Here is a 24,452-nt window from a genome sequence, read left to right on the forward strand (position 1 = left end):
AATCATGTATCACATGTAAAAAAGGCAAACATATAGGAAAAAGGCAGAGCAGGCTAAAGGGAATTAGAGGGAGTCAGGTTGGTTATGAAATAAAGCAGGCAGGCAGGCCTCATGAAAGGCCAGGTGTGAGCAAAGGCCTGAGAGAGAGGAAGGAGAGGTGAGCGGAGAGGTGAGAGAGAGGAAGGAGAGGAGAGGTGAGTGTGGGAGAGGACCACACCGGGCCCGGGAGCAGTGAGAACATACACTTGAAGACGAGTGTGCCCTGAGACTTGGAGGGTTAGGGCGGCGGCCAGCGGGGCAGAGTTGGGGAAGGCAGTCATCACATCGGCCTTACATTCTCAGTGACTGGGGAAATATTGGTACAGGGTTTTGGAAGAGCAGTGTTATCATCTTGCTTATATGTTTAGAAGATTATTCTGGCAACTGTGTGTTGAAGACAAACTCCAGAAGGATGAGAGATCGCTGAGGAGGTTTCTAAAGTAACTGAGACAAAATGGACTACAACTTTCGACCGGGATAACAACGATGAAGGCTCCTAAGGGGTGGTTAAAGTCTGGATGCAATTTGGAGGCAGAACCAACAGGAGTTTTTGACTGTCAGGGTGTGAGGAAGAAGGAGGTAAGGAGGGGTCAGATATAACCTCAATTTTTTTGGCCTTAGAAGCTGTAATGATTACCATCAACTGATATGGGAGAACTGTAGGTGGAACGGGTTTGAGGAGAGAGGTCAGGAGTTCATATTCAGACTGGGTGAGAAGTCTACTCGAAGGGCAAGTGGAGATTTGACAAGTGGAGATTTTGATTTGTCAGGTAGAAGCTGTTGAAACCTCAAGGTCTAGAGATAGCCCTTGGCTGGAGAAATGAAACTGTCAGTGCTCATGTGGCATTTAAGGCCACGTGATTGGCTGAGCTCACCAAGGTCATAGTTTGAGGACAGAAAAGGGTCAAGGTCTAAGCTCTCAAGTATTCCACCTTTAATACTTGAGGAAAAAGAAGGAATAAGAAACAACAACAACAAAAAACCCAAGGGAGGAACAGCCAGTGCATCCGCAGAAAAACCAAGAGCCGAGTGTCCCGGGATTCAAGTGAAGTCACTGAGTACTGACCCTTGGACCTCACAACATGCAGGTCACTGGTGACCTGGAGCAGGGTGCTTTCTGGGGTGTTAAGGTCAGAAGCTAGCTCAGAGTCATTTTCAGACAGAATGCGAGGAGAGGATTTTGAAAGAGCCAGTAGGTTAACACTTCCATGGGGTTTCTGCAAAGAAGAGCTAAGAAACAGGGAGGGAGCTGAGCAGAGCAGCAGATCAGAGCATACTCTGAGACGGAAGTCAAAAATGCATGCTTACATGTAGTTGGCAATGATCCAGAGAAGAGGGGTGAGAGCATGATAATGGAGGAAAAGAGAAGAGTGGGAAGCATTGAAGGCAGTTCTCAAAGAGGTGGAGGTGACAGAGATGATAAAGAGAAGGGTCAGCTCTGGAGAGGAGCATGATGATTTAAGGGAGGTGTGCTAGCAGAGCCTGCTGAGGGCAGACGCTGACAGATGGGAGTGCTGCTATGGGAGTCAGCAGAGCTTCTCACAGGTGCATTTTTAGTGATATGTCTGCTTCTTCTTTATCCTGATAAGGCCGAACCGGTTTTTCCCATAACATAATTGGAAGGGAAATCTCACCAGTATCCCCTAACCCCATGAAACATCATGTTAGCAATCACAGTTGCCTGGCATTCTTAAGATAACTGAATTACTTGTGTGGTTAGTATCATTTTGTTTTGGGGTGGTTTCCATATTTACGCTGCTGTGTTATCATCATGTACCTGCTAAGAAATCTCAAGGTTTTATAATCTTGCATAATACATAAAAGTTATCATCTTTCCAGTTTTTAAACTCATTTTTAAAATTGAAATAACTTTCAGTTATTTTATTAAAGGTGTGCCAGAACCATACATCTGAAAATAATGTATAAAGAATTACCCTTCTTAAGCATTTCCCTTTAAAAAGATCAAATGATAACTTCTAATGGTTCTGTTAGAGATTAAATTTCCTCTTTATAAAATACGTTTTAAATATTTGCGTATGTTATTTGGGGATTATTTTTCAGCCAAAACGATCTGAGGTTTTGGGAAAATGTAATGATATAATTCCAGAAATGACTTAGGAACTTAAATGAGAGTCAACATGTATCAACAGTTTTTCTCACTTATCTTCAAATTTTCAATTTTTTTTAATATAAATTCTAATGGTATTTGAAAGTATAATTTCTATAATTCTTAAACTCACAGGGTATGGCAAAATGGCAAAACAAGACAATGAAATTGCTTTCTTAAAAGGAACAGAATGGAGAAAATGCTGAAAGTCTCAATACACGGATTTCAATAGAAAAAAACATTGTTTAGACAAATATGAAAAAAGAAAAGATTTCAATTGGATCTTTTGGGGGGAAGTTATAAATAATGGAGTTCAAGACCAGTCTGGCCAAGATGGTGAAGCACAGTCTTTACTGAAAATACAAAAGTTAGCTGGGCGTAGTGGCGTGTGCCTGTGATACCAGCTACTCAGGAGGCTGAGGCAGAAGAATCGCTTGAACCTGGGAGGCGGAGGTTGCAGTGAGCCGAGATTTTGCCGCTGCACTCCAGCCTGGGCAACAAGAGCAAGACTCCATGTCAAAAAAAAAAAAAAAGTTGTTTTGCTATTCTATGTACTTTGTATGTCCATATGAATTTTAGAGCAAGCCTGTCAATTTGTAAAATATATATATATATATATATATGAGATTTCTGACTAGGGTTGAATTGAACCTGCAGATCAGTTTTCGGGAAAATTGGCATGTTAACAATACAAAGTCTTCTGATATACAAACATGGTAAAACTTTCTTTTTGTTAGTAGTTTCTCTTCGCAATGCTTATATTGTATGAATCTTATACCGTTTTTGGTCAAGTTTGTCTTTATTTCATATTTTGTTATATTGTAATAGTAATTTTAAAAATTCAATTTCTTGAACTGGGTGCAGTGGCTCACATGGAATTACACATGTAATTCCAGCACTTTGGGAGGCCAAGGCAGGTGGATCACTTGAGCCTAGGAAATTGAGATCAGCCTGGGAAACATGGAGAGACCCTGACTCTACAAAAATAACAACAACAACAACAAAAAATAGGCCACGCTTGGTGGCTTGCACCTATAATATCAGCACTTTGGGAGGTTGAGGTGGACAAATTGCTTGAGGCTAGGAGATCAAGACCAGCTTGGGCAATGTGGAGAAACCCTGTCACTACCAAAAAAAAAAAATCTATTTCTCACAGTTGATTGCTAATATGTAGAACTGATTTTTGTATATTAATCTTGTATTCTGCAACCTTGATAAATTCATTAGTTCTATAGCTTTTTGATAGAAAAATCTTTTTTGGTTAAAAATTCATGGGATTTTCTACTTAAACGATCATGGTACTTGTCAATAAAGACAGTTTAAATTCTTCCTGTCCAAATAAATAAATAAATAACTGACTGATTAGGCTAAACTCCACTTGAACTAAAGATTTAAAAAAGAAAAACAACTGGAGGATAATTTTTTATTCTTTCTTCAAAATGCTACATTTTATTTTGTTTTTGATTTTCCTAGAATGCACCTTTCTAGTTTTCTACTCAGACCGTGAATTTGTTCCAGTAGGATGGAAAAAGAATAGGATGGACCTTCACAAGTACTGGATTCTAGTTTAAATGTGAATCTGAGAAAAGCACAATTTATTTATCACAAAGATGACAGCTCCTTTCTCTGCACAGTCGTACGTCACGTAAAACATTATACCAGTTTTACAAAGGAGAGAAGGGAGGACTCCATCTAAGGTGTGAGTAGACACTACCAGGCCCCACGTGGTCAGAGGGAGGAATATCCTTCAAGGTCAGGATTGTTCAGATGTGGAATCAGCAACCTTTGTGGCCAGGAGTCTAAGCACTTAGCCTGGCTTTCAAGTAAGGGAATTTGACTGTGAATGGTGAAAGGAAGCGGCCATCTCCAGCTCTAACTCTGAGGTTCTGAAAGCTTTGAAAATGTCACTAACTCTGGGTATTTACAGTCATGTAAATTAATTAAACATTTCGGACCCTTTGCTTCCTCATGCTAGAGGAGACCAAAACCACTTACGTCTTCACTGTATTTAATACTCTAAGTTCTGAAATTGGCAGGATGAGTCTACATTTTCCAGGGCATGTAAGCAATGAATAAAATTCACTGTTTATATCCCTTCAGAACATTTAAGCTTTAATAGAGAAGAGAGACTACAAAATTAGTGTTTCCTTGGGGGATATTTTGGTGAAGTTAAAATTTCTTTTATCTACATTTCTTATACAAAATAGTATGCTAAATGTTTGGATACTGGAATCTAAAAATGGCCTGCTATTGATTTATTGAAACAAACATTTTCTTGGAATAACAGGTCACAAATCCATGTCAACAATGTGCTCCTGATAGGCAGTATTCAGTCCACGGAGGTTACGAGGAGCAGTGGTAAAGAGTGCACACCCACCTCGAGGTCTGTGAAAAGCGTGTGGTTGTTCTGAAGTATGGCGTACATGCAGTGCGCGACAGTGACCGCATGCTTCCAGTTGTGATAGGGAACTCGCCGGTAGTTCTTCTTCACAGACATAATAAAACGACACAACTTTTCAAGCTCAAAGCTGCATGGAAAAGAAATTGTTATGACTGAAACCGGTAGCGAATCACTATGTTGTAGGAGAACCCTCTAGTTCAGGTACACATATGTCTGTATCCTTATATTTGTGCAACTCTAAAGATTTCCAGGCTGACTGAGTCCATGAGCACTGAAAACTCAATCACCATTTCCTTTCCATTTCTCCAGCAAAGAAGGAGAGAATAAAGACTCTTTGATAGTATCTGTTCTGATGTAGTAACTGTCCCCTCAGCGAGAAAATACCAGTATTGGCACATAGTCACCTGTCACCAGCCCTCATGATCTTCCTTAGTTTTATGTTCATTTCCGACACCCCACAGTGCTCAAAAGACAACATAGCACCATCTTGCTAAAGGGTATTTTGAGCTAAGATTTTCCAAAAGGAATATTCAGACTTACAAACGGCAAATATCATGAGACTTTTCTAGAGTGACTACACTTTCAAAGTAATTCCAAAGTATTAAGTATTATTATACTCTCAAATGAAGTATCTAATGACCATAACCAAATACTGACACAGTATATAACATAATAGAATGTATATTTTTACAAATGTTATACTTTATATATTTTTATATTATGTACTTAAGACCATACAAACTCTCAAAATAGATGTGAGACAGCTTAAGTCAGGGAAGTTTAGAATTCATAAAAACTTAACATATAACCTGTGTTTTTCTCCACTGAAAATTTTCAAACGTCTTTGGAGTATAAGGCATGGCATTTTAAGAATTCCAACTGGTCAAACTCTCAACTGCATTCTGAGAATTAACTGGAGTTAAGTATGCTATGAGCATCCTTTTGAAACACTAATTTATAAAACGTCACAGCTAGAAAAGACACAGGCTGCAAGAAGAATGCCAATGTAGTTCTAGAGAAACTAAGAGGCTCTATAAGACATTTAATTCCCAAATGAGTAAAAAAGAGCAAAAGAAAACTATTCTTGCATTTGAACACTGTGTGTTTACACTGTAAAGGATCAGATATAAAGTCAGGAAACGCCTCTCTGATAGGCCAAGGTGAGTGAGGAAAGATTTGCAATAAAATGGTGCCATAATCAAATCACTGACAAAGTACTGCACTTCTAATAAGGAGACACATTACTTTTGATCTATTCTAATAGACATATGATGTGAAGTTGAAAGCTGATGCTAAATTTACATGTGGTATTCTAAACCTGGTTTCTAAAAGTGTATAATTCTGGTTAGTAGTAACCCCTGTCTCTTTCAGTTACATAGGCAAAGCAATTCCAGCCTCTGTTTTTATGAAAGCTTTTTAGATTTGCTAACCAGGCTACAACCACATTGCTAGATAACACAATAGCCCCTACAGAGAATCTGAAAAGGCTGCATATTTGTACAATAATTTCAGCCCTTTTTTATTTGAATATTTAGAAAAAAAGGAATGCATATATGTAATATTTTTAAATGATTATAAACAAAGACGCTGGTGGTGAGGCATCTACGTTGAAGGAAGAAGAGGTTCTGTCACCCAAAATTTCAAAAAGGAAATTTTAAAGGCATTCATACCAGGATGTCCCACAGGACCGATGAACCATATAGACAAAGATTCCAGGCCACATGTTTTCGAAAGGACCAATGTCAAAGTGGAATCTGAAATTTTAAAAGGGCAGTTTATCACTAAATATAATTAGAATAAACATAATAACTAAAGAAAATAATTTCACTTTTTGTCCCAAGGAGCTAAAGAGACACCAGGAGCTCAGCCATGCCTTTTCCTGCCTTCTCAGCCACATCTCTCCAGTACTGAAGATTTCCAGGAAGAAATTCCACATAATCCCTTATAAATCTAGTCCAATATTTGAGGTATTGATTCATTTTCGATTAATCTGTTTAAAAATGATGCTTCATTTGTTATGAGAAAAATTAAAAGTACTAAAAGGTATATTACAAATATTAGATACATACACAGTCATAGAAAAGGGGAAAGCCTTCTGGAATTGTTCCATCTCCTATTTTAACTGATAATAATTTCACTATTATAAACACCGAAGTTACAACCTATTTTTCATTTGCTAATTTAGTTGCCAAGATTAGACTTGAATAAACAGTATGGCATAAGATATACTATAATTTTAATTGTAAGGCAAATATCAGACCTAAGTCACTTCTGAAGCTTGCCTATGTAGACAGTGTCCGCTTACACTTACAGTGAACATAAAGTTATCACAGGCCCCACCCTCTAGTAACTGGAATATATTAACATAGGATTAAATAATAAAGTATGAAGGTCAAATTATGACAACATTCTTGAATTTAATTTGGAAATTTAAATTTATACGGAAGTGAGGACTTTCTGGTATCTTATGTTAAATGCCATTTTGAATGTTAAATACTACATGGTATAAAGTATGCAAGAGACTAATGAGAAATGCTAAGGTTTAGGTTAACTCATTTCAAAACTGAATGCCGATTTTCTTTTTTAAGATAGTGAGATCTGGCCTTTATTTCCAAATGCTATCACAATATCAAATCACTTCACAGGGAGAAAATGGCAACGCATGGAACCCCGCATGTAATATGTGTATAATAACTGTGACTCTAATTCTATAACCTGCTTCATGGTTCAATTCAATTAAAAATGGTTCCCGAAGAAACTGACGAAGCAACATACTTACAATTCAATTTCTTTGCAGAGACGCACAGGAAGGGTGAATTGCATGAGGCCTTGCCACTCTTCTGCAGTACAAATGCTGTGGTAGGACAGCTTTTCCATCGTTACCCGGTAAATGCACTCTGAGTGACGAATTCTATGATACATCTAGAAAGCAAATCCCCAAAAATCCCCCAGATTAAAAGAATGTTTAAATTGTGTTGTCACTGAAGTTCAGAATTTGGTTTTAAAGAATCAGAACTAAAATGAAAACCAAGGTGGAACTGTTTTTTATTATCCATATTTCCATATGCACTGGGCTATGCATACGTGACTACAGATTCAAAGTAAACAGCTTTTAAAAAATGCTGTCAATGCTTTAAAAGTTTTTATCAGACATTATCTCTGGTTAATGAGATTACTTGGCATTTGTCTTCTTTAAAATGCTCTAGAATTCTAAATTTTTAAATAACAAAAATTAAACACATTCATTTTATAATCAGAAAATGATATTAGTACTTTAAATATCAGTATAAGATCTCAGGTACTTCTCAATCTGTTAAAACAAAAAATTTTACTATGTTTCACCTGCACATCAAATTCAATTTCCTTGGACGCTTTTCATCATTTCCCTCTCTGGTTTTTATCTTGACTGCGTATTTTTACTATTCTTAACAAGACTGAATTTGGGGTGTTATTGGTGTTACAGCAATACATTCAAATGAGTAACACAAGTTTGCATTCGTCACAGACTGTGCCCATAAAGTATATAAATTGGTAATGACATTAATCAAAATGGATAGGTACATTTCACCATCCTATTAAGTTGAAATCTTGTGTATCTGTATCTGTGTGTAAATGTTTTACATATAATTATAAATTATAAGTGAGATAAAATAAAAACATGCAGTGGAGCCAAAGGAATGGGTCAGTATTTATACTTGTGAATTATTAAATAGGTGGGATTAATTAGGAATTGTCTAAAGCAAATTAATACCGAAACCATGGTGGTAAGCTAGAGTACCTTTCTCAACATTTTGCATTTTTAAAATAACATTTTCTACAGGATAGCTCACCAGCTATAGGTAGGACTATCCAGTCCACATAAAAATATGAATGAAAGCCAGGCACAGTGGCTCACCCCTATAATCCCAGCACTTTGGGAGGCAAAGGTGGGTGGCTTATCTAAGGTCAGGAGTTCAAGACCAGCCAGGCCAACATGGCAAAAACCTATCTCTACTAAAAATACAAAAATCAGCTAGGTGTGGTGGTGCATGCCTGTAATCTCAGCTACTTGGGAGGCTGAGACAGGAGAATCGCTTGAACCTGGGAGGTGGAGGTTGCAGTGAGCTGAGATTGCACCACTGCACTCCAGCCTGGCAGCAACAGTCGAAAAAAAAGGAATGGTGCAAAATGGGTCAAGAGCGAAGATATTTTCTTTATGTCATCATTTTTAAATATTTAGCTTCATTGTTGGTGATCTCAAAGTCCTCTCATGTTTGATCATGAAAATCTTATCAGTAAACAAATTGTGGAAATGCAAACCCAATGAATGAATATACAGTTAGTAATTATATGCACACAAACAGCATTAATGTATTATTTACATTATAAATAGAAATTTAAAACATTAAAATTAAGTGGGTATATTTTTAAATATTTTACTTACCAAGTAAGTCTTTGTTCTTACTAAAAAATTACATATTTCTAAATAAAAGTACTATCATTAAATGTTATTAATCATCAACTGCTTTAACACCTTTGGAAATAGTGATTTAAGGGATGGTTCAGTTTATTTCACTATTTAGATTTTCAGTTATACTATTTGAGAAAAGTATTACTTAGGAAGTATGTTGATTCAAAATGGAATTAAGGTTTTATTGGTGGTAGCTAACACCTGTAATCCCAGCACTTTGGGAAGCAGAGGCAGGGTGCAAGACCAGCCTGGCCAACATAGCTAAACCCTGTCTCTACTAAAAGTACAAAAAAAATAGCCAGACATGGTGGCACACACTTGTAATCCTAGCTACTTAGGAGGCTGAGGCACAAGAATCATTTGAACTGGGGAGGCAGGAGGTGGAGGTTGCAATGAGCCGAGACTGCACCACTGCACGTCAGCCTGGGTGACAGGGCGACAGAGTGAGACTCTCTCTCAAAAAAAAAAAAAAAAAAAAAAGATTGTTTTGGCTGTTCTTAAAAATTACACTTATATTTTTGTTTCCTCATGACTAACTGCTTGGTTGAAATTCAAATATATTTACATTTTTCTTGATGTCAATCAGTTGACCCTGCAAACTAATCAGCTGCATTTTTATATATTATCTAAATGGTTTCAGAATCAATGAAAACTATTTGTGGAGAAGATCTGCATCAGTTAAAACCTGCTTCATAAAACAAAATCATTAAAAATTCTATTTTAAAGGTAGAGGGAAAGGGGGAATAAATAACAGATTAAATACATAGAAAAACAAATAGCAAGATGGTAGATTTACATCTAAACTAAATGTGAATGGTCTAAGCATCATGATTAGAAGTTAAGGACTGTCAGACTGAATGAAAAGTATGGGTCAACTACATACTACTCATAAGATTTCTACTTGAACTATAAAGACATAGGGAAAAATTTAAATGATGGAAAAGCTATACTATTTAATACCAGTCAAAAAAAAGTTACAATGGCTTTATTAGTAATGACAGGCAAGGTAGATTTCAGAACAAAACTATTATCAGGAATAAAGAAAATCATTTTGAGTAACAAAAGGGTGAGGCCATTACAAGGAGATAACACCCTAAGTCCTACGCACCTAATAAGATAGTTTTGGTATACATGAAGCAAACAGTGACAGAAGTGCAAGCAAAAGAGACAGATCGATAAATCCACAATTACAGTTAGAGATTTCACACCACCCTTTGAACTGAACTTCTCAAATATCAACCCAATCAAAATCCTAGAAGGCTTTTCTATAGGAAATTAAAAGCTGATTCTATAATTCATATGGAAATTCAAAGGACCTAGAGTAGCTAAAACAACTCTGAAAACAAAGAATGAAGGTGAAGAAATTATAGTGCCTAAATCCAGTACTTATTATAAAGTTACAGTAACTAAAACAGTGTGGTAGTGGCATCAAGGGACACAAACAGATCAGTGAAACTAGATACAGAAATAGGACCACACACACGGTTAGCTGATTTTCAGCAAGGTTGCAAAGGTGAGACCATAAAGAAAGGATAGTCTATTCAGCAATTGGTTATTTATTTATCTTTTGGCCAATTGATAAAATAATCCTCCCTGCTAATAAAGTTGAGAAAGAGCGTAGATAAGATTTAGAAGTGTAGGCTGGACACTGCTGTCACCTTTTCCTTGCTGCACAAGGCCCACTCTGTCAGAGAAGACTCTGCTTCCTAGACAAGTCATAACCTTCTTGTGCATGAACTTTCCTTTCTGAAAGCTCTAATAATCAACAAAAAAAATTTCTTTAATAACATTTACCCAAAAACATCAATATCCAAGTTTTCACATTTTCCTCATACAACTTGCTTTCCACTTTAGAGATGACCGCATAGATTCTGGTAGGAAGGTAAACCATCGACAGGATTTACTCAATATTCACTGTAATTTGCATTACCTGTAATTCAGTGAAATTCTGCAGTACAGCTGCTAGTAAGAGTAACCATACGAGGCAGTAAAGTAACTGCTACTACAGTCGTGAATCCTATTGAGCACGTGTGCCAGGCCGTATGCTAAGTGCTTTGCATGCATCATTTCATGTCAGTCTCACAAGACTCCTACCCCTTTTATTGTCATTTTATAAGTTTATGATCTAAAATTAGTTATATTATTTATAATATTTATAATTTTTAATGTCAATATATTATAAATATGTAAACATTACATTTAAATTTTTATTCATTTATTTTTTATTATTTTTGTAATCAGTATAGGTAAATAACACTAATCACAAGATAAAATTATTTAAAATCACAGCAAAAAATAATTCATTTTGGAAAATTCATAGATATTTACTTCCCAATTGCTAAATGACCTTTTATATGAATAGGAGAAAATAGTATAATGTAGGATGATTAGCAAATGATTTTACCATATTCATCCTATTACAAGTTACTGATAAAGGTAGAAAAGTATGTCATCTTTCAAAGCTCATTTTGCATAAATTATTTGCCTGTAACACTGCAAATCTGAGAGTCACTATCCAAGTACAACAGAATTCTAGGAGAAAGAACTGCTAATTATCTAAAACTGAAATTTATTTTGCTGGCCTATTAGTTGTAGGCACGAGGATACTGAAAAGCTACATGCGCTCAAAAGACAAAAGGATAAAGACAACCTGGAAAACAGGACTGTCAGAACACATCTACCATATGTTAAACATACATCCATTCACATGTTATAAAATAGCATCCCTACTCAACCGGCATACAAAAATATTTAATTAGTGATTATTCAGAATGTTTTTCTTGGGGGCCATTTACACAGAACCCTCATTACACTTAGAAATGACTGTGTCTACGAGACACTCTACTGTTGTAATCAGTGTTCACAGTGAACCCAGAGTCACTCAGGGTCAGGCAGCTCTTAGACATCTGAAGTCTGGGATCATTTCTTTGTGCCGAATCTCTGGTCCACCATTGACTAATTGTATACATTTAGGCAAAGTACTTAATTCACCATTCCCCAGGGTCTCATCTGTAGACTAAGGATGCTATAGTACTTAGCCATGAAAGAATGTAAGGTTTAATGGGGTAACACCGGTAAGGGCTAAGAACAAACGCTGGCCTGTCACTGCGAAGTTCTCAATGCTAACAGCAACCTTATCTTAAGATGGATATCAGCACTGTGTTGCCATGCCATTTGACTCTTTTGTTTGATTTTGGTGTCAAGAAGAGAGTCTACTTTTCTGTTGTGGCACTGGCGCACTTAACTGGCTTGCAAGAGCCAATTATGCATATTTCTTCCGAACTCTGCATTCATTATGGCTTGTGAGCAGCTTGAAATTGTCCACATTGGGGGAATATACACCAGAAAAGCCGGGAAACACACAAATCAGTACCGTTCTGTTTTCAGAGAGGTTGCTGTAAAACACTTACCGGCACACCACCTGGCACAGGTATTCTTTAAGACACAAGTAGTTTAACTTTGGGAACGTTTGAGATATAACAATTATCCTACTGTTAGAAATTATACACTCTTTTCTCCTATTTAATTTACATTTAAAACCAAATTGACAAAATATGTATTAAACTACATCTTTTCTATATGTTTGCCAATAGCATTAAATGATATCATTAGTCAAATTAAATTGATTCTCTAAGCAAGTCCTACAATCAAACACATACTCCACATACATGTGGGCAACACTGAATAAGATACCTGTAACCACCATTCTACTCCACACTGCCATGAGATCCACGTTTTTAGTTTCCACAAGTGAGTCAGACATGTGACACTGGCCTTTTTGTGTCTGGGTAATTTTATCTGACCTAATGACCTTCAGTTTCATCCTTGTTGCTGGAAGTTACAAGATTTCATTTCTTTTTATGGCTGAATAATGTTTCATTGTGTATAATGTCAGATAAAAGGAATCAATTCTAGTGTTTGATAGTGCACTAGGAAAATTACAGTTAATAATAATTTATTGTATATTTCAAAATAGCTAGAAGATTCATAATGGTCCCAAAACAAAGAAAATACAAGTATCTGAGGTGATGGATATTTCAGTCACGCTGATATGATTAACACAGTTACGGGTATCAAATTATCATGTATACTCCCAAAATACGTACAACTATTCTAATGTTGTGCTGTTTATTTCACAGCATAGAATAGTGCTGCAGCAGACTACAGAAATAACAGACCCATCAAAGGGTGTGGCCTGTGGCTTCGGGACTTGAAGGGAAGCTCATGCAGCATGAGACTTGCCTGTGGCTGCATGAGGAGAGGAGCTGAACTGACAACTCCATAAAGACTAAGAGAAGCCTGGTCCCTACTTGGGGCTATGGGTAGAAAATAGTCTCCATCCACTGAGAATATGGAAATCAAGCTTCAACCATATGTAGTTGTAGTTTCCAAATTTATACTAACATATTGCTGGAATTGCAAGCTAAAAACTTAACAGAAACAAAAACCTGGACCCAGAACACTGAAAGCCTGGGGCACATGGAGAACATGACATGTATCTCAGCAGGAGCGTCTCCCACAAGGGAGATGATCTGAGATAAATCTGAGTAGGTAAACAAGTAAATGACATGAAAATGATCTAAGAAGAAAAAGATGAATAGATATTAGTACCCTCTACAAACTGAGTTAATGAAAAACACTTACTGAGAGATTAAAAATATACTGTTGCAAAAATACAGCATTCAATATGTGAGTTATTATACTTGAACAACTATTCTAGTCTACGGAAACCACGGTAGCAAAATGCAAAAAACAAAACAAAACAAACAAACAAATCCACAAAGATTTTTTTCTGTTTCTTTTTCGGTAGAGTCATTGACCTAATTGTGGGTAGAAGTATTTAAAACACCATCTTAAAGACAGGCCCAAGCACCTACTGTCTACGGCACCAAAGAGAGTCCTTTCGTGTGGAGGATGGCAAAGGTGACAATAGTTTTCTCTAATGTGTTGCAATGGATTTGCAACCGCTGGGAAAAAATTTGTAAAAAACATTTGTGTGTGTTATGTTCCTATGAAATAAGAGACAGCTGAATTCAGGAGAAAGCAGGGGCATTAGATAAATGACTCTCCAGCTGTGTGCCCCAAATGCACCTCATTGTATGGAAAACTACTGGTGTCCTAAAGTGGGAACACAGATTTCTCTTCCTCTGTAAGCTTAGAAGTTCCATCTTAGGGCAGACATTAAAGGTCCTCTATAAGCTCTTCCTTGCTATTTTCCAGTAAATAAATGAAGCAAATCAAATTTTAATGAAAAGCAACTTAGCCTGTGGAAACAACAAACCAGCTATATATTTAACAATGAACTGAAATTTTATAAAATTGTCTGCAATTATATTCCATAAAATATAATGACTAAATAGTGTGAAACCAAATGACGTAACATGGAATATCTACCACGGACTATGTATTGTACTAAGAATGCATTCACGTATCTCATTTTGTCCTAAGGATAATCCTGTGGAAACTAAGGCTCAAGAACACATAAGCTAACTTGCCCAAGGTCAGAATGCTGGAAAGTGATGGAGCAGGTTGTAAAATGCACGTCTGCTTGATTTTAAGTTTTGAAAGATACGATGCACACGTTGAGAACTCAAACGTACGGAAAGAATGATCTGGAAGGGTGGAGTGCTAGTGTCATAGCTGAAGTGGAGCTGCATATATTGCAGAGCTGGCGCTTTTGGAAATGATGCCTTTAAGGTTAATTAAAAAACTGGAAAATTGTCCTGTATTCAATGTCAAGAAATATTTAAAATATACATATAAACATAGGACATGAAACCACCTAGGATTCAGTTTCCTCAATTCTTAATCTGTACGTAGCATCTAACAGTGATAATGCTTACGGATGGAATGAATAAATATGCATGTCAGTTTCAAATTTTGTAGCATTACAACCAAAAGAAGGAAAAAAGATTGAATTCAGCTGAAATTAGTTATCTATAAACCTGGAGACTTGGAGAAGTATTGAACTTTTATTTTCATGTAACCCCAAAAATTCAGTTTAAGAATTGTTATTCATTAGTATCTAAGAGTATTCAAATTCAAGATGGGGAAAAGGGTGTGTGTGTGTGTGTGTGTGTGTGTGTGTGTGTGTGATCATGTCACTTCTAACAGGAGATGGTTGAATTTTAGGAGATAACTTTGTGACTCAATGCATTGCTATTAGATGTAGTTTTGATATTTCTTAGAAAACTTTTGTTGGGAATATACAATACTCTTAAGCAACAGCCAGTTCATCATCTATGATTACATATTTAATTTACATAATTCTCCTTGTAAGTATGCCCCAAGTGTTAAACTTTTTTCTTAATCTATCCCAAACTCTTTTATTAACCCTATCTTTGTGCTACCATCTATACTACTTTATCTATGAAGATACGTCTTTTCTGAACTTTTCCTCCTCATTTCTGACAAAATTCAGCTTACCATCTGTGATGGTTAATTCTAAGTGTCAAATTGACTGGGTTGGAGGATGCCCGGATAGCAAGGTTTCTTGGTGTTTCAATGAGGATGTTTCTGGGAGACTAGCATCGGAATCAGTGCACTGAGTAGGGAAGATCTGCCCTGACCCAATGTGGTAGGGCACCATGCAACTGTTTGAGGACCCAGATAGAACAGAAAGGCAGAGGAAAGGCAAATTCTCCTTCTGTTCTAAAGCTGGGACACCTACCCTGTCCTTGAACATCAGATCTCCAGGTTCTCTGGACTTTGGAGTTGAACTTGCACCAGCTGCAACCCAGCTTCTCAAGCCTTTGGCCTCAGACTCAGGGTTACACCATCGGCTTCCCTAGTTGTGAGTCTTTCAGACTTGGACTGAGCCATGCTACTGGCTTTCCTGGTTCTCCAGCTTGCAGATGGCCTATTGTGTGACTTCTTAGCTTCCATAATCATGTGAACCAATTTCCCTCCTAAACCCCGTCTCATGTGTCTATTCATCTGTATATGTACCCTGTTGGTTGTTTCTCTGGAGAACCCTAATAAGCCCTACTAAGTACTACCTAATCCGTATTTTATATATGACATGCAAAAACACTTATATATTTGTCTTCCCTATCAGCAACCTTAGGAAAAACAATGTCAGAGAGACAGCAATATACTTAGCAAGCACAGGGACCAGTCTGCATGCATCCAAACCCTGGCTCTATCACATACTCGCTATGTGTCCGTTGGGGAATTATTTAAACTGTATACATCCATTTTTTTCTTCTAAAACATTGAGACAACAACCACACTCACGGGATTGTTGTGAGAGATTTCATATGTAAAGTGTCTAGAACAACGCCTGTCACAAAATAAAGCCTTATAGCAAATAAGAGTTGTTCTTATCATAATCATCTTTATATCCACCATCTAGTATGAGAAAGATACGCAATACTTGGCAGCTGAATTCTGGAATGAATAAAGGTTGAACCACTTAACAAATTTGTTCCCAACCAACTGGTTTCATTTTAGTAGTAAATTTTTTTCATGCCACTTTCCTGTTAAATGTCTTTCTAACCAAAATGTACAGAGCTAATCTGATTTAGAAGATTTACTTTTCTAGGCAAAATATGTAACTGACATACTGTCCTGTTAGCTTTTCTGAGGCATAGTATATTGCTTCTTTAAAATCATAGTATATATGAGTAAATTCATTGACTCAGATTTAAAAGATGTTTTCTGTTGATAGTACTTCCAAGTACATGTTAGCTCAATAAATGAAGATGTTGCCAATCAGAAACATTCCCCTTTAATTCAATAAAAGGAATGGAATCAAGTATTTCAAAAGATGAAATAAATAATAATAAAGACATAATTAGTGTTAATATGGCCTATATGCCCTGCTTCCTAGATAGGCTCAGAATCAAAGAAGACCACAATAAAATATGCCATTACATTATCATCTTCACTGTCAGAAGCAATTTTCATGTCCAAGACATGCTTCTATTAAGGACATAATAATGTGTTCAAGAGCAGAAATATTTTGAATTTCCCAAAGATCAACACAATTAAAATGACAGTAATGGTCAACAATTAAAAAGCACTTCATGCTGCACAAAGATTTTTCATATTCATGATCTTCATCATTATTAAGGTATGCTCTCTAGAAAGTATAACACACAGGGAAAGGTAGGGAATCCACAGATGTGATTGGGTGTTTGTGACAACACATAATATTGGGTGCTTTTCCTAATCTTTCTATGATGCTTGGGGAAAACATGCTCAAAACATGAAAGCAAAATTGCTCAAGAACAGCAAGCATGTCAGGGCCAGAGTGATGACCAGAATTTAGGTCTCGGTCCATTAGCGGTAGTGCAAGGTACCAACCTCTTCAAGTAGGTAAGGTTCTAGGGATCTCACTATTAAGAAATCAGATGCTATCTTATTGAAACTAGCATAAATTTGAAGCTATTTTCTTTTCTTTTTTTTTTATTTAGACGGATGCTTTATCAAGGCAAAAAATATCAATTGAAAGAAGACATGTGAGCTGGTCTTTCTGAATTGGAACAAAGTTTTGAAATAAACACAGCTACCAGTCTTCATATGACTGAAAGGCCAGGGAGAAGCAAGGGGAGGGAGTCACTGTGAAGCTGTGGACTCAAATCTCCTATTCTTTTCAAATTGGAAAAACCTTCAAAAATAATATATTTTTTATAAGTGTTAGTAAGGAGAAAGATATACTACAATTAAAAAATGGTAACAAATTCCACAGAGGGCTTACAGCTGTACTGCATACATTTTCAACGTGTATCTTAAAGGTAACCAGCTGTGGGTGGGTGAAGTAGCTCACATCTGTAATCCCAGCACTTTGGGAGGCCGAGGTGGGTAGATCACCTAAGGTCAGGAGTTCGAGAACAGGTGGCCAACGTGGTGAAACCCCATCTCTATTAAACATACAAAAGTTAGGGAGTGTATACCTATAATCCCAGTTACTTGGGAGGTAGAGGTAAAGGAATTGCTTGAACCTGGGAGGCAGAGGTTGCAGTGAGCTGAGATGGCACCATTACATACCAGCCTGGGTGATAAAGAGTGAAACTCTGTCTCAAGAAGGAAAAAAGAAAGGTAACCAGCTTTGGTCCAGTGAGATGACGATTCACCTCAACAGGACTGCTGCTGCACATCCTACCCGTCACTGCTGGAGGACAGCATTGTTGTGATGGTGTCAGAAGTGTTGAGAAAAGTTACAGTCATTTCCAGTATCAACTAATACCAGTTATTTTACCAATTTTGCCCAAATAATTAGCTAATCAATGTAAAAATGGAATGCCTATTAACTTATTCACAACCTTTCAGAGGTGTTTTTTTTTCTTCTGTGTGGTTTGTGATTGAATCCAGATATTATGATACCACAATTAGTGACTTAGAAAAGCATTAGAACCTGCTGGTCTAGTTCTTAATTTATGTATTCTTGGAAGTACACAACAATATTTCAAAAGATACAGGGACAAATGAATAGATATTCAGATGATCAATTTCCATATTCTTAACTTACACCCATATTCTTAGTAAAAATGACTTTTTCCCACATCCCATTTTGAAAGTCCTGCTATCAAACTGCTGTAACACAAAGGGGCAATATAAAATATTGGTATTAATAAAGGTAAATGAGGGCTAACAAAGGTTTCTGAAACTTTCCTGAAATATTAAAGGTGAACTTCAGTAAATTCTCAACTGATAGCTCATTAAAATATTTACTGGTGTCAGAATTATCAGTACTTTTTTGCATATTAGCTCAGGCAGAATTGAGAGAAACTGTGATAATAAAACTTTATTAATGGAAGCAATTCTTACAGCTTCCTTAAAAATAAGAGGGACAAGTTGGAATAAGATTGATGCTGAATAGTGAGTGCCAAATTTCTCACTGTCAAAGAAAAAAAAGGCCCGAAGATGAAAATGAGATGGCTAAAAGGCATTCTGAGGCATTAGACTGGAGGTATCAACAGGCATCTGAGAGAGAAAGAGACACAGAGTGAATGGACGTAAAAGTGTATGGATGAACTCTCTTTTAAAGAAGTCAGTGAGAAAGTGGCTGGAAAAGTTCCCAGGGAGAAACCTGCAGACATGACCTTCCAAGTGCAGAAGGTTGACAGGCCCCGTGATGAAGCACATGCCTGCTAACAACACACCGAGGACACATCCACACTCAAACTCATGCCACAACTATGACCTTAATATAATCATGAGGAAACACCAGACAGCTCCAAATTAAGAAATATCCTGCAAAACAACAGGTGTACACACTCTAAAAACACTCAGGTCATGACAGACAGCAGCAAGGAATAGTTCCAGATGAAAGGAGACTAGAGAGGCCTGCAGAGTAGGTCACAGTACAGCACTTGCGGTAGGTTAGATCGTGGCCCCATTAAAATTCATGTATGAAAGCCTAACCCCGAGTACCTTACTATGCGGCTGTATTTAGAAATAGGGCCTTTAAAGAGGTAACTAAGGTACAGGGAGATTTCAAGTGTGGGTCCTAATCTGACTAGTGTTTTCCTAAGAAGAGCCTAGGACACAGGCATGTACACTGAGACAGCAGAAACCACGTGAGGACACAGTGAGAAGGCGGGCATCTGCCAACCACGGAAAGAGGCTCCAGGAGAAACAGACCTTCAGCCTCCAAAACGGCGAAAAAATCATCTGCTGTTGCTTAAGCCACCCGGTCTGTGACGTTTATACAGTAACCCTAGCAAGTTAATACAGTACCAGTGTTAATTTCTTGATTTTTAAATTATGCAGTGGAAAACAAGATAATGCCCTTGTTTTTAGAAAATACAAACTGAACCATTTAGGAGTTAGGAGACGTTGTGTCTGAAACATGCTCTCATACAGATCTGAGAAAGACAGCCTCTATGTAAGAGAGAAAGAGACAAAGTGTATCAAAGCCAAAATCGCAAATATATTAACATTTGGGAAATGCGGATAAAAGTATAAAAGAACACTTTGCGTTGTTTTTGCCACTTTTGCTTTTGTCTGAAATTATTTCAGAATCAAAAGTACAAAAAAATTATGCTAAACCTAGTTTCATTCTAACAATAAGAAAAATTCATGAAGTTATTATTATTAATAATAACTATTATTAACTACATAAGCCACAGGTATCTAAGAAAAAAGTTTTCAATAATATTTTTGCTATTTTTTGATATTTATCAAAATGTTATAATAGCTATCATTTTGATCACATACATACTAATAATATATAATACCACCATAATCCAAAATGAATTTTTAACACATTATCCATTTTTAGAAAACTATCTTAGAGTAATTAAGAAATAAACTATATTCAACTTTTGTTGGATAACAAATACATATTCAGGGAGGAAACATAATGGTAACTTTTCCCATCCTAAGACCTTGCTATGGTGTTTTTTAATATATTATAATATGTATCAAGCTTCTATAGTACTTAAGTTCCATTGGCTCCATTTAAAAATGATGAAACAGTTAATACTCAGAATAAACTAGAAATTACAATCTTTGTGACTTTAAATAAGACAAGCATAAGCTGTCAACGTTATTTATGAGATACACAGATACTAAAAATGTCTGAAGCAAAAGTGTTGGACAGCATTCCTAGTTTGTTTCTGAGGATCTGTGTGACAGTAACTGTTCTCCAAAAGGGCCCCAGGAGCGTGAGAGGAGAGGACAAGTACTCTTACTAAATAGCACAAACTGAATTTAAAAGTTACCCTCAGTCATCAGAATGTAAGTTTTCACAATGTTTGCCCCTAGTTATGCCTCAGCTGTTCCTATCAGTTACATGGTTCCTCCTATGGAATCCTGTCCTACTCGCAAAAAAGCAATTTCTCTAATGGATTAAGGGGGCAACTCCCATTTATGTTGATTAAGCTGTATGAAAAGGTTACCATACTAAAATCTTCTCAAACCTCAAAATTCTAGTAATATCATTAAAGGATTACTAGAGTTTACAGAATACTAAATGTTCAATTCATTTAAAATATAATAATGGAAAAGAAAGACAGTGAATTCCACAATTTTAAAGTGAGGCTTCACAATCCACATTGAACTTGATTTAACTCTTCAGTGAACATGATACAACTTTTCATGAGGACTAACGAGTTAACACCTAGAATGCATCTGACATGGAAAACCTGGTGCCTCAATTTTTGTCACAAACAGAACTCTCCTAGTAGGTGTCAAAACATGAGCTATGACTGTATTTTTGCGTGGGATCTCAAATGCAGTGCATTTGACAAACAGTCAAGGTTTAGGTAGCATCTTCTTTATTTATTTCAGTAGGTATCATTAAATATAAGCCTAATGCTTTGACATTTTACCTTTACATTAACTTCATTTTCCTTTCTTTGTTATTATACTTTAAGTCATGGGATATATGTGCAGAACGTGCAGGTTTGTTACATAGGCCATGGTTGTTTGCTGCATCCATCAACCCATCATCTAGATTAGATATTTTTCCTAAGGCTATCCCTCCCCTAGCCGCCCATCTCCCTACATGCCCCTGTGTGTGATGTTCTCCTCCTCCCTGTGTCCATGTGTTCTCATTGTTTATCTTCCACTTATGGGTGAGAATATGCAGTGTTTGGTTTTCTGTTCCTGTGTCAGTTTGCTGAGAATGATGGTTTCCAGCTTCATCCATGTCCCTGCAAAGGACATGAACTCATATATTTTTATGGCTGCAAAGTATTCCTTGGTGTATAGGTGCCACATTTTCTTTATCCAGTCTATCTATGATGGGCATTTGGGTTAGTTCCAAGTCTTTGCTATTGTGAATAGTGCTGTAGTAAATATATGTGTGCATGTTTTTATAGCATAATGATTTATAATCCTTTGGGTATATACCCAGAAATGGGATTGCTAGGTCAAATGCTATTTGTGGTTCTAGAACCTGAGGAATTGCCCCACTGTCTTCCACAATGGTTGAACTAATTTACACTCCCATAAACAGTGTAAAAGTGTTCCTATTTCTCCACATTCCTCCAGCATCTGTATTTTCCTGACTTTTTAATGATCGCCATTCTAACTGGCGTGAGATGATATCTCACTGTGATTTTGATTTGCATTTTTCTAATAACCAGTGATAATGAGCTTTCTCTAAAATGTTTCTTGGTCGCATAAATGTCTTCTTTTGAGAAGTGTCTGTTCATACCCTTTGCCCACTCTTTGATGGTGTTTTTTTCTTGTTTAAGTTCTTTGTAGATTCTTTATATCAGCCCTTTGTCAGATGGATAGATTGCAAAATTTTTCTCTCATTCTGTAGGTTGCCTGTTCAATCTGATGATAGTTTCTTTTGCTGTGCAAAAGCTCTTTAGTTTGATTAGATCCCATTTGTCAATTTTGACCATTGTTGCAATTGCTTTTAGTGTTTTGGTCATGAAGTCTTTGTCCATGTTTATGTCCTGAATGGTATTGCCTAGGTTTTCTTCTAGAGTTTTTACAGTTGTAGGTCTTGTCTTTAATCCATCTTGAGTTAATTTTTATATAAGGTGTAAGGAAGGGGTCCAGTTTCAGCTTTCTGCATATGGCTAGTCTGTTTTCCAAATACTATTTATTAAAAAGGGAATCCTTTCCCCCTTGCTTGTTTTTGTTAGGTTTGTCAAAGATCAGAGTGTTTAGATGTGTAGCATTATTTCTGAGTCCTCTGTTTTGTTCCATTGGTCTATATATCTGTTTTGATACCAGTACCATTCTGTTTTGGTTACTGTAGCCTTGTAGTATAGTTTGAAGTCAGGTAGCACAATGTCTTCAGCTTTGTTCTCTTTGCTTAGGATTATCTTGACTCTACAGGATCGTTCTTGGTTCCATATGAAATTTAAAGTCGTGTTCTCTAATTCTGTGAAGAAGGTCAGTGGTAGCTTCATGGGGATAGCACTGAATCTATAAATTACTTTGGGCAGTATGGCCATTTTCACAATATTGATTCTTCATATCCATGACCATGGAATGTTTCTACATTTGTTTGTGTCCTCTCTTATTTCCTTGAGCAGTGGTTTGCAGTTCTTGAAAAGGTACTTCACATCCCTTGTAAGTTGTATTCCTGGGTATTTTATTCTCTTTGTAGCAATTGTGAGTGGGAGTTCACTCATGATTTGGCTGTTTGTCTATTATTGGTGTACAGGAATGCTTGTGATTTTTGCACATTACTTTTGTATCGTGAGACTTTGCAGAAGTTGCTTATCACCCTGAAGAGATGTGAAGTTGAGATGATGGGGTTTTCTAAATATACAATAATGTCCTCTGCAAACAGAGAAAATTTGACTTCCTCTCTTCCCATTTGAATACGTTTTATTTCTTTCTCTTGCCTGATTGCCCTGGTCAGAACTTCCAATAATACGTTGAATAGGAGTGGTGAGAGAGGGCATCCTTGTCTTGAGCCAGTTTTCAAAGGGAATGCGTCCAGCTGTTGCCCATTAGTATTATATTGGTTGTGGGTTTATCCTAAATAGGTCTTATGACTTTGAGATACAGGCCATCAATACCTAGTTTATTGAGAGTTTTTAGCATGAAGGGGTGCTGAATGTTATCAAAGGCCTTTTCTGCATCTATTGAGATAATCAAGTGATATTGTCATTGGTTCTGTTTATATGATAGATTACATTTATTGACTTGCAATGTTGAACCATCCTTGCATCCCAGGAACGAAGCTGACTTGATCGTGGTGGATAAGCTTTTTGATGTGCTGTTGGATTCAATTTGCCAGTATTTTATTGAGGATTTTTGCATCAAAGTGCATTAGAAATATTAGCCTAAAATTTTTGTTATTGTTGTGCCTCTGCCAGGTTTTGGTATCAGGATGATGCTGGCCTCAAAAAATGAGTTAGGGATGAGACCCTCTTTTACTATTGGTTGGAATAGTTTCATTAGGAATGGGACCAGTTCTTCTTTGTACCTACCTCTGGTAGAATTCAGCCGTGAATCCCTCTGGTCCTGGGCTTTTTTTAGTTGGTAGATTACTAATTACTGCCTCAATTTCAGAACTTGTTATTGGTCTATTCAGGGATTCAAATTCTTCCTGGTTTACTCTTGGATGGTGTATGCCTCTGGGGATTTATCCTAGATTTCCTAGCTTATTTGCATAGATGTGTTTAGAGTATTCTTTGATGGTAGTTGGTATTTCTCTGGGATCGGTGGTGATATCCCCTTTACCATTTTTTATTGTGTGTATTTGATTCTTCTCTCTTTTCTTCTCTATCAGTCTGACTAGTGATCTATTTTGCTAATCATTTCAAAAAATCAGCTCCTGGATTCACTGATTTTTTTTTTGAAGGGTTTTTCATGTAGCTATCTCCTTCAGTTCTGCTCTGATCTTAGTTATTTCTTGTCTTCTACTAGCTTCTGAATTTCTTTCCTCTTGCTTCTCTAGTTCTTTTAATTGTGATGTTAGGGTGTTGATTTTAGATATTTTCCACTTTCTCCTGTGGGCATTTAATGCTACAAATTTCTCTCTAAACAATGTTTTAGCTGTGTCCCAGAGATTCTGGTACATTGTGTCTTTG

General features: G+C 36.7%; 1 protein-coding gene across 13 annotated transcripts in view; it reads right to left on the bottom strand.

The window, feature by feature from the left end:
- The window catches only part of PDE10A (phosphodiesterase 10A), a 684,633-nt gene that overhangs the window by 53,506 nt on the left and 606,675 nt on the right, over nucleotides 1–24,452 (bottom strand). For all 13 annotated transcript variants that reach the window (XM_078370444.1, XM_008995354.5, XM_035297766.3 and 10 more), the window contains 3 exons: nucleotides 7,327–7,469; nucleotides 6,218–6,301; nucleotides 4,524–4,674 (listed from right to left, as the gene is read on the bottom strand). In XM_078370444.1, the coding sequence (XP_078226570.1) occupies nucleotides 4,524–4,674; nucleotides 6,218–6,301; nucleotides 7,327–7,469 (378 nt within the window). The remainder of the gene's footprint in view (nucleotides 1–4,523; nucleotides 4,675–6,217; nucleotides 6,302–7,326; nucleotides 7,470–24,452) is intronic.

The sequence above is a fragment of the Callithrix jacchus genome, chromosome 4 (assembly GCF_049354715.1).
Source record: "Callithrix jacchus isolate 240 chromosome 4, calJac240_pri, whole genome shotgun sequence".
NCBI classification, from domain to species: domain Eukaryota; kingdom Metazoa; phylum Chordata; class Mammalia; order Primates; family Cebidae; genus Callithrix; species Callithrix jacchus.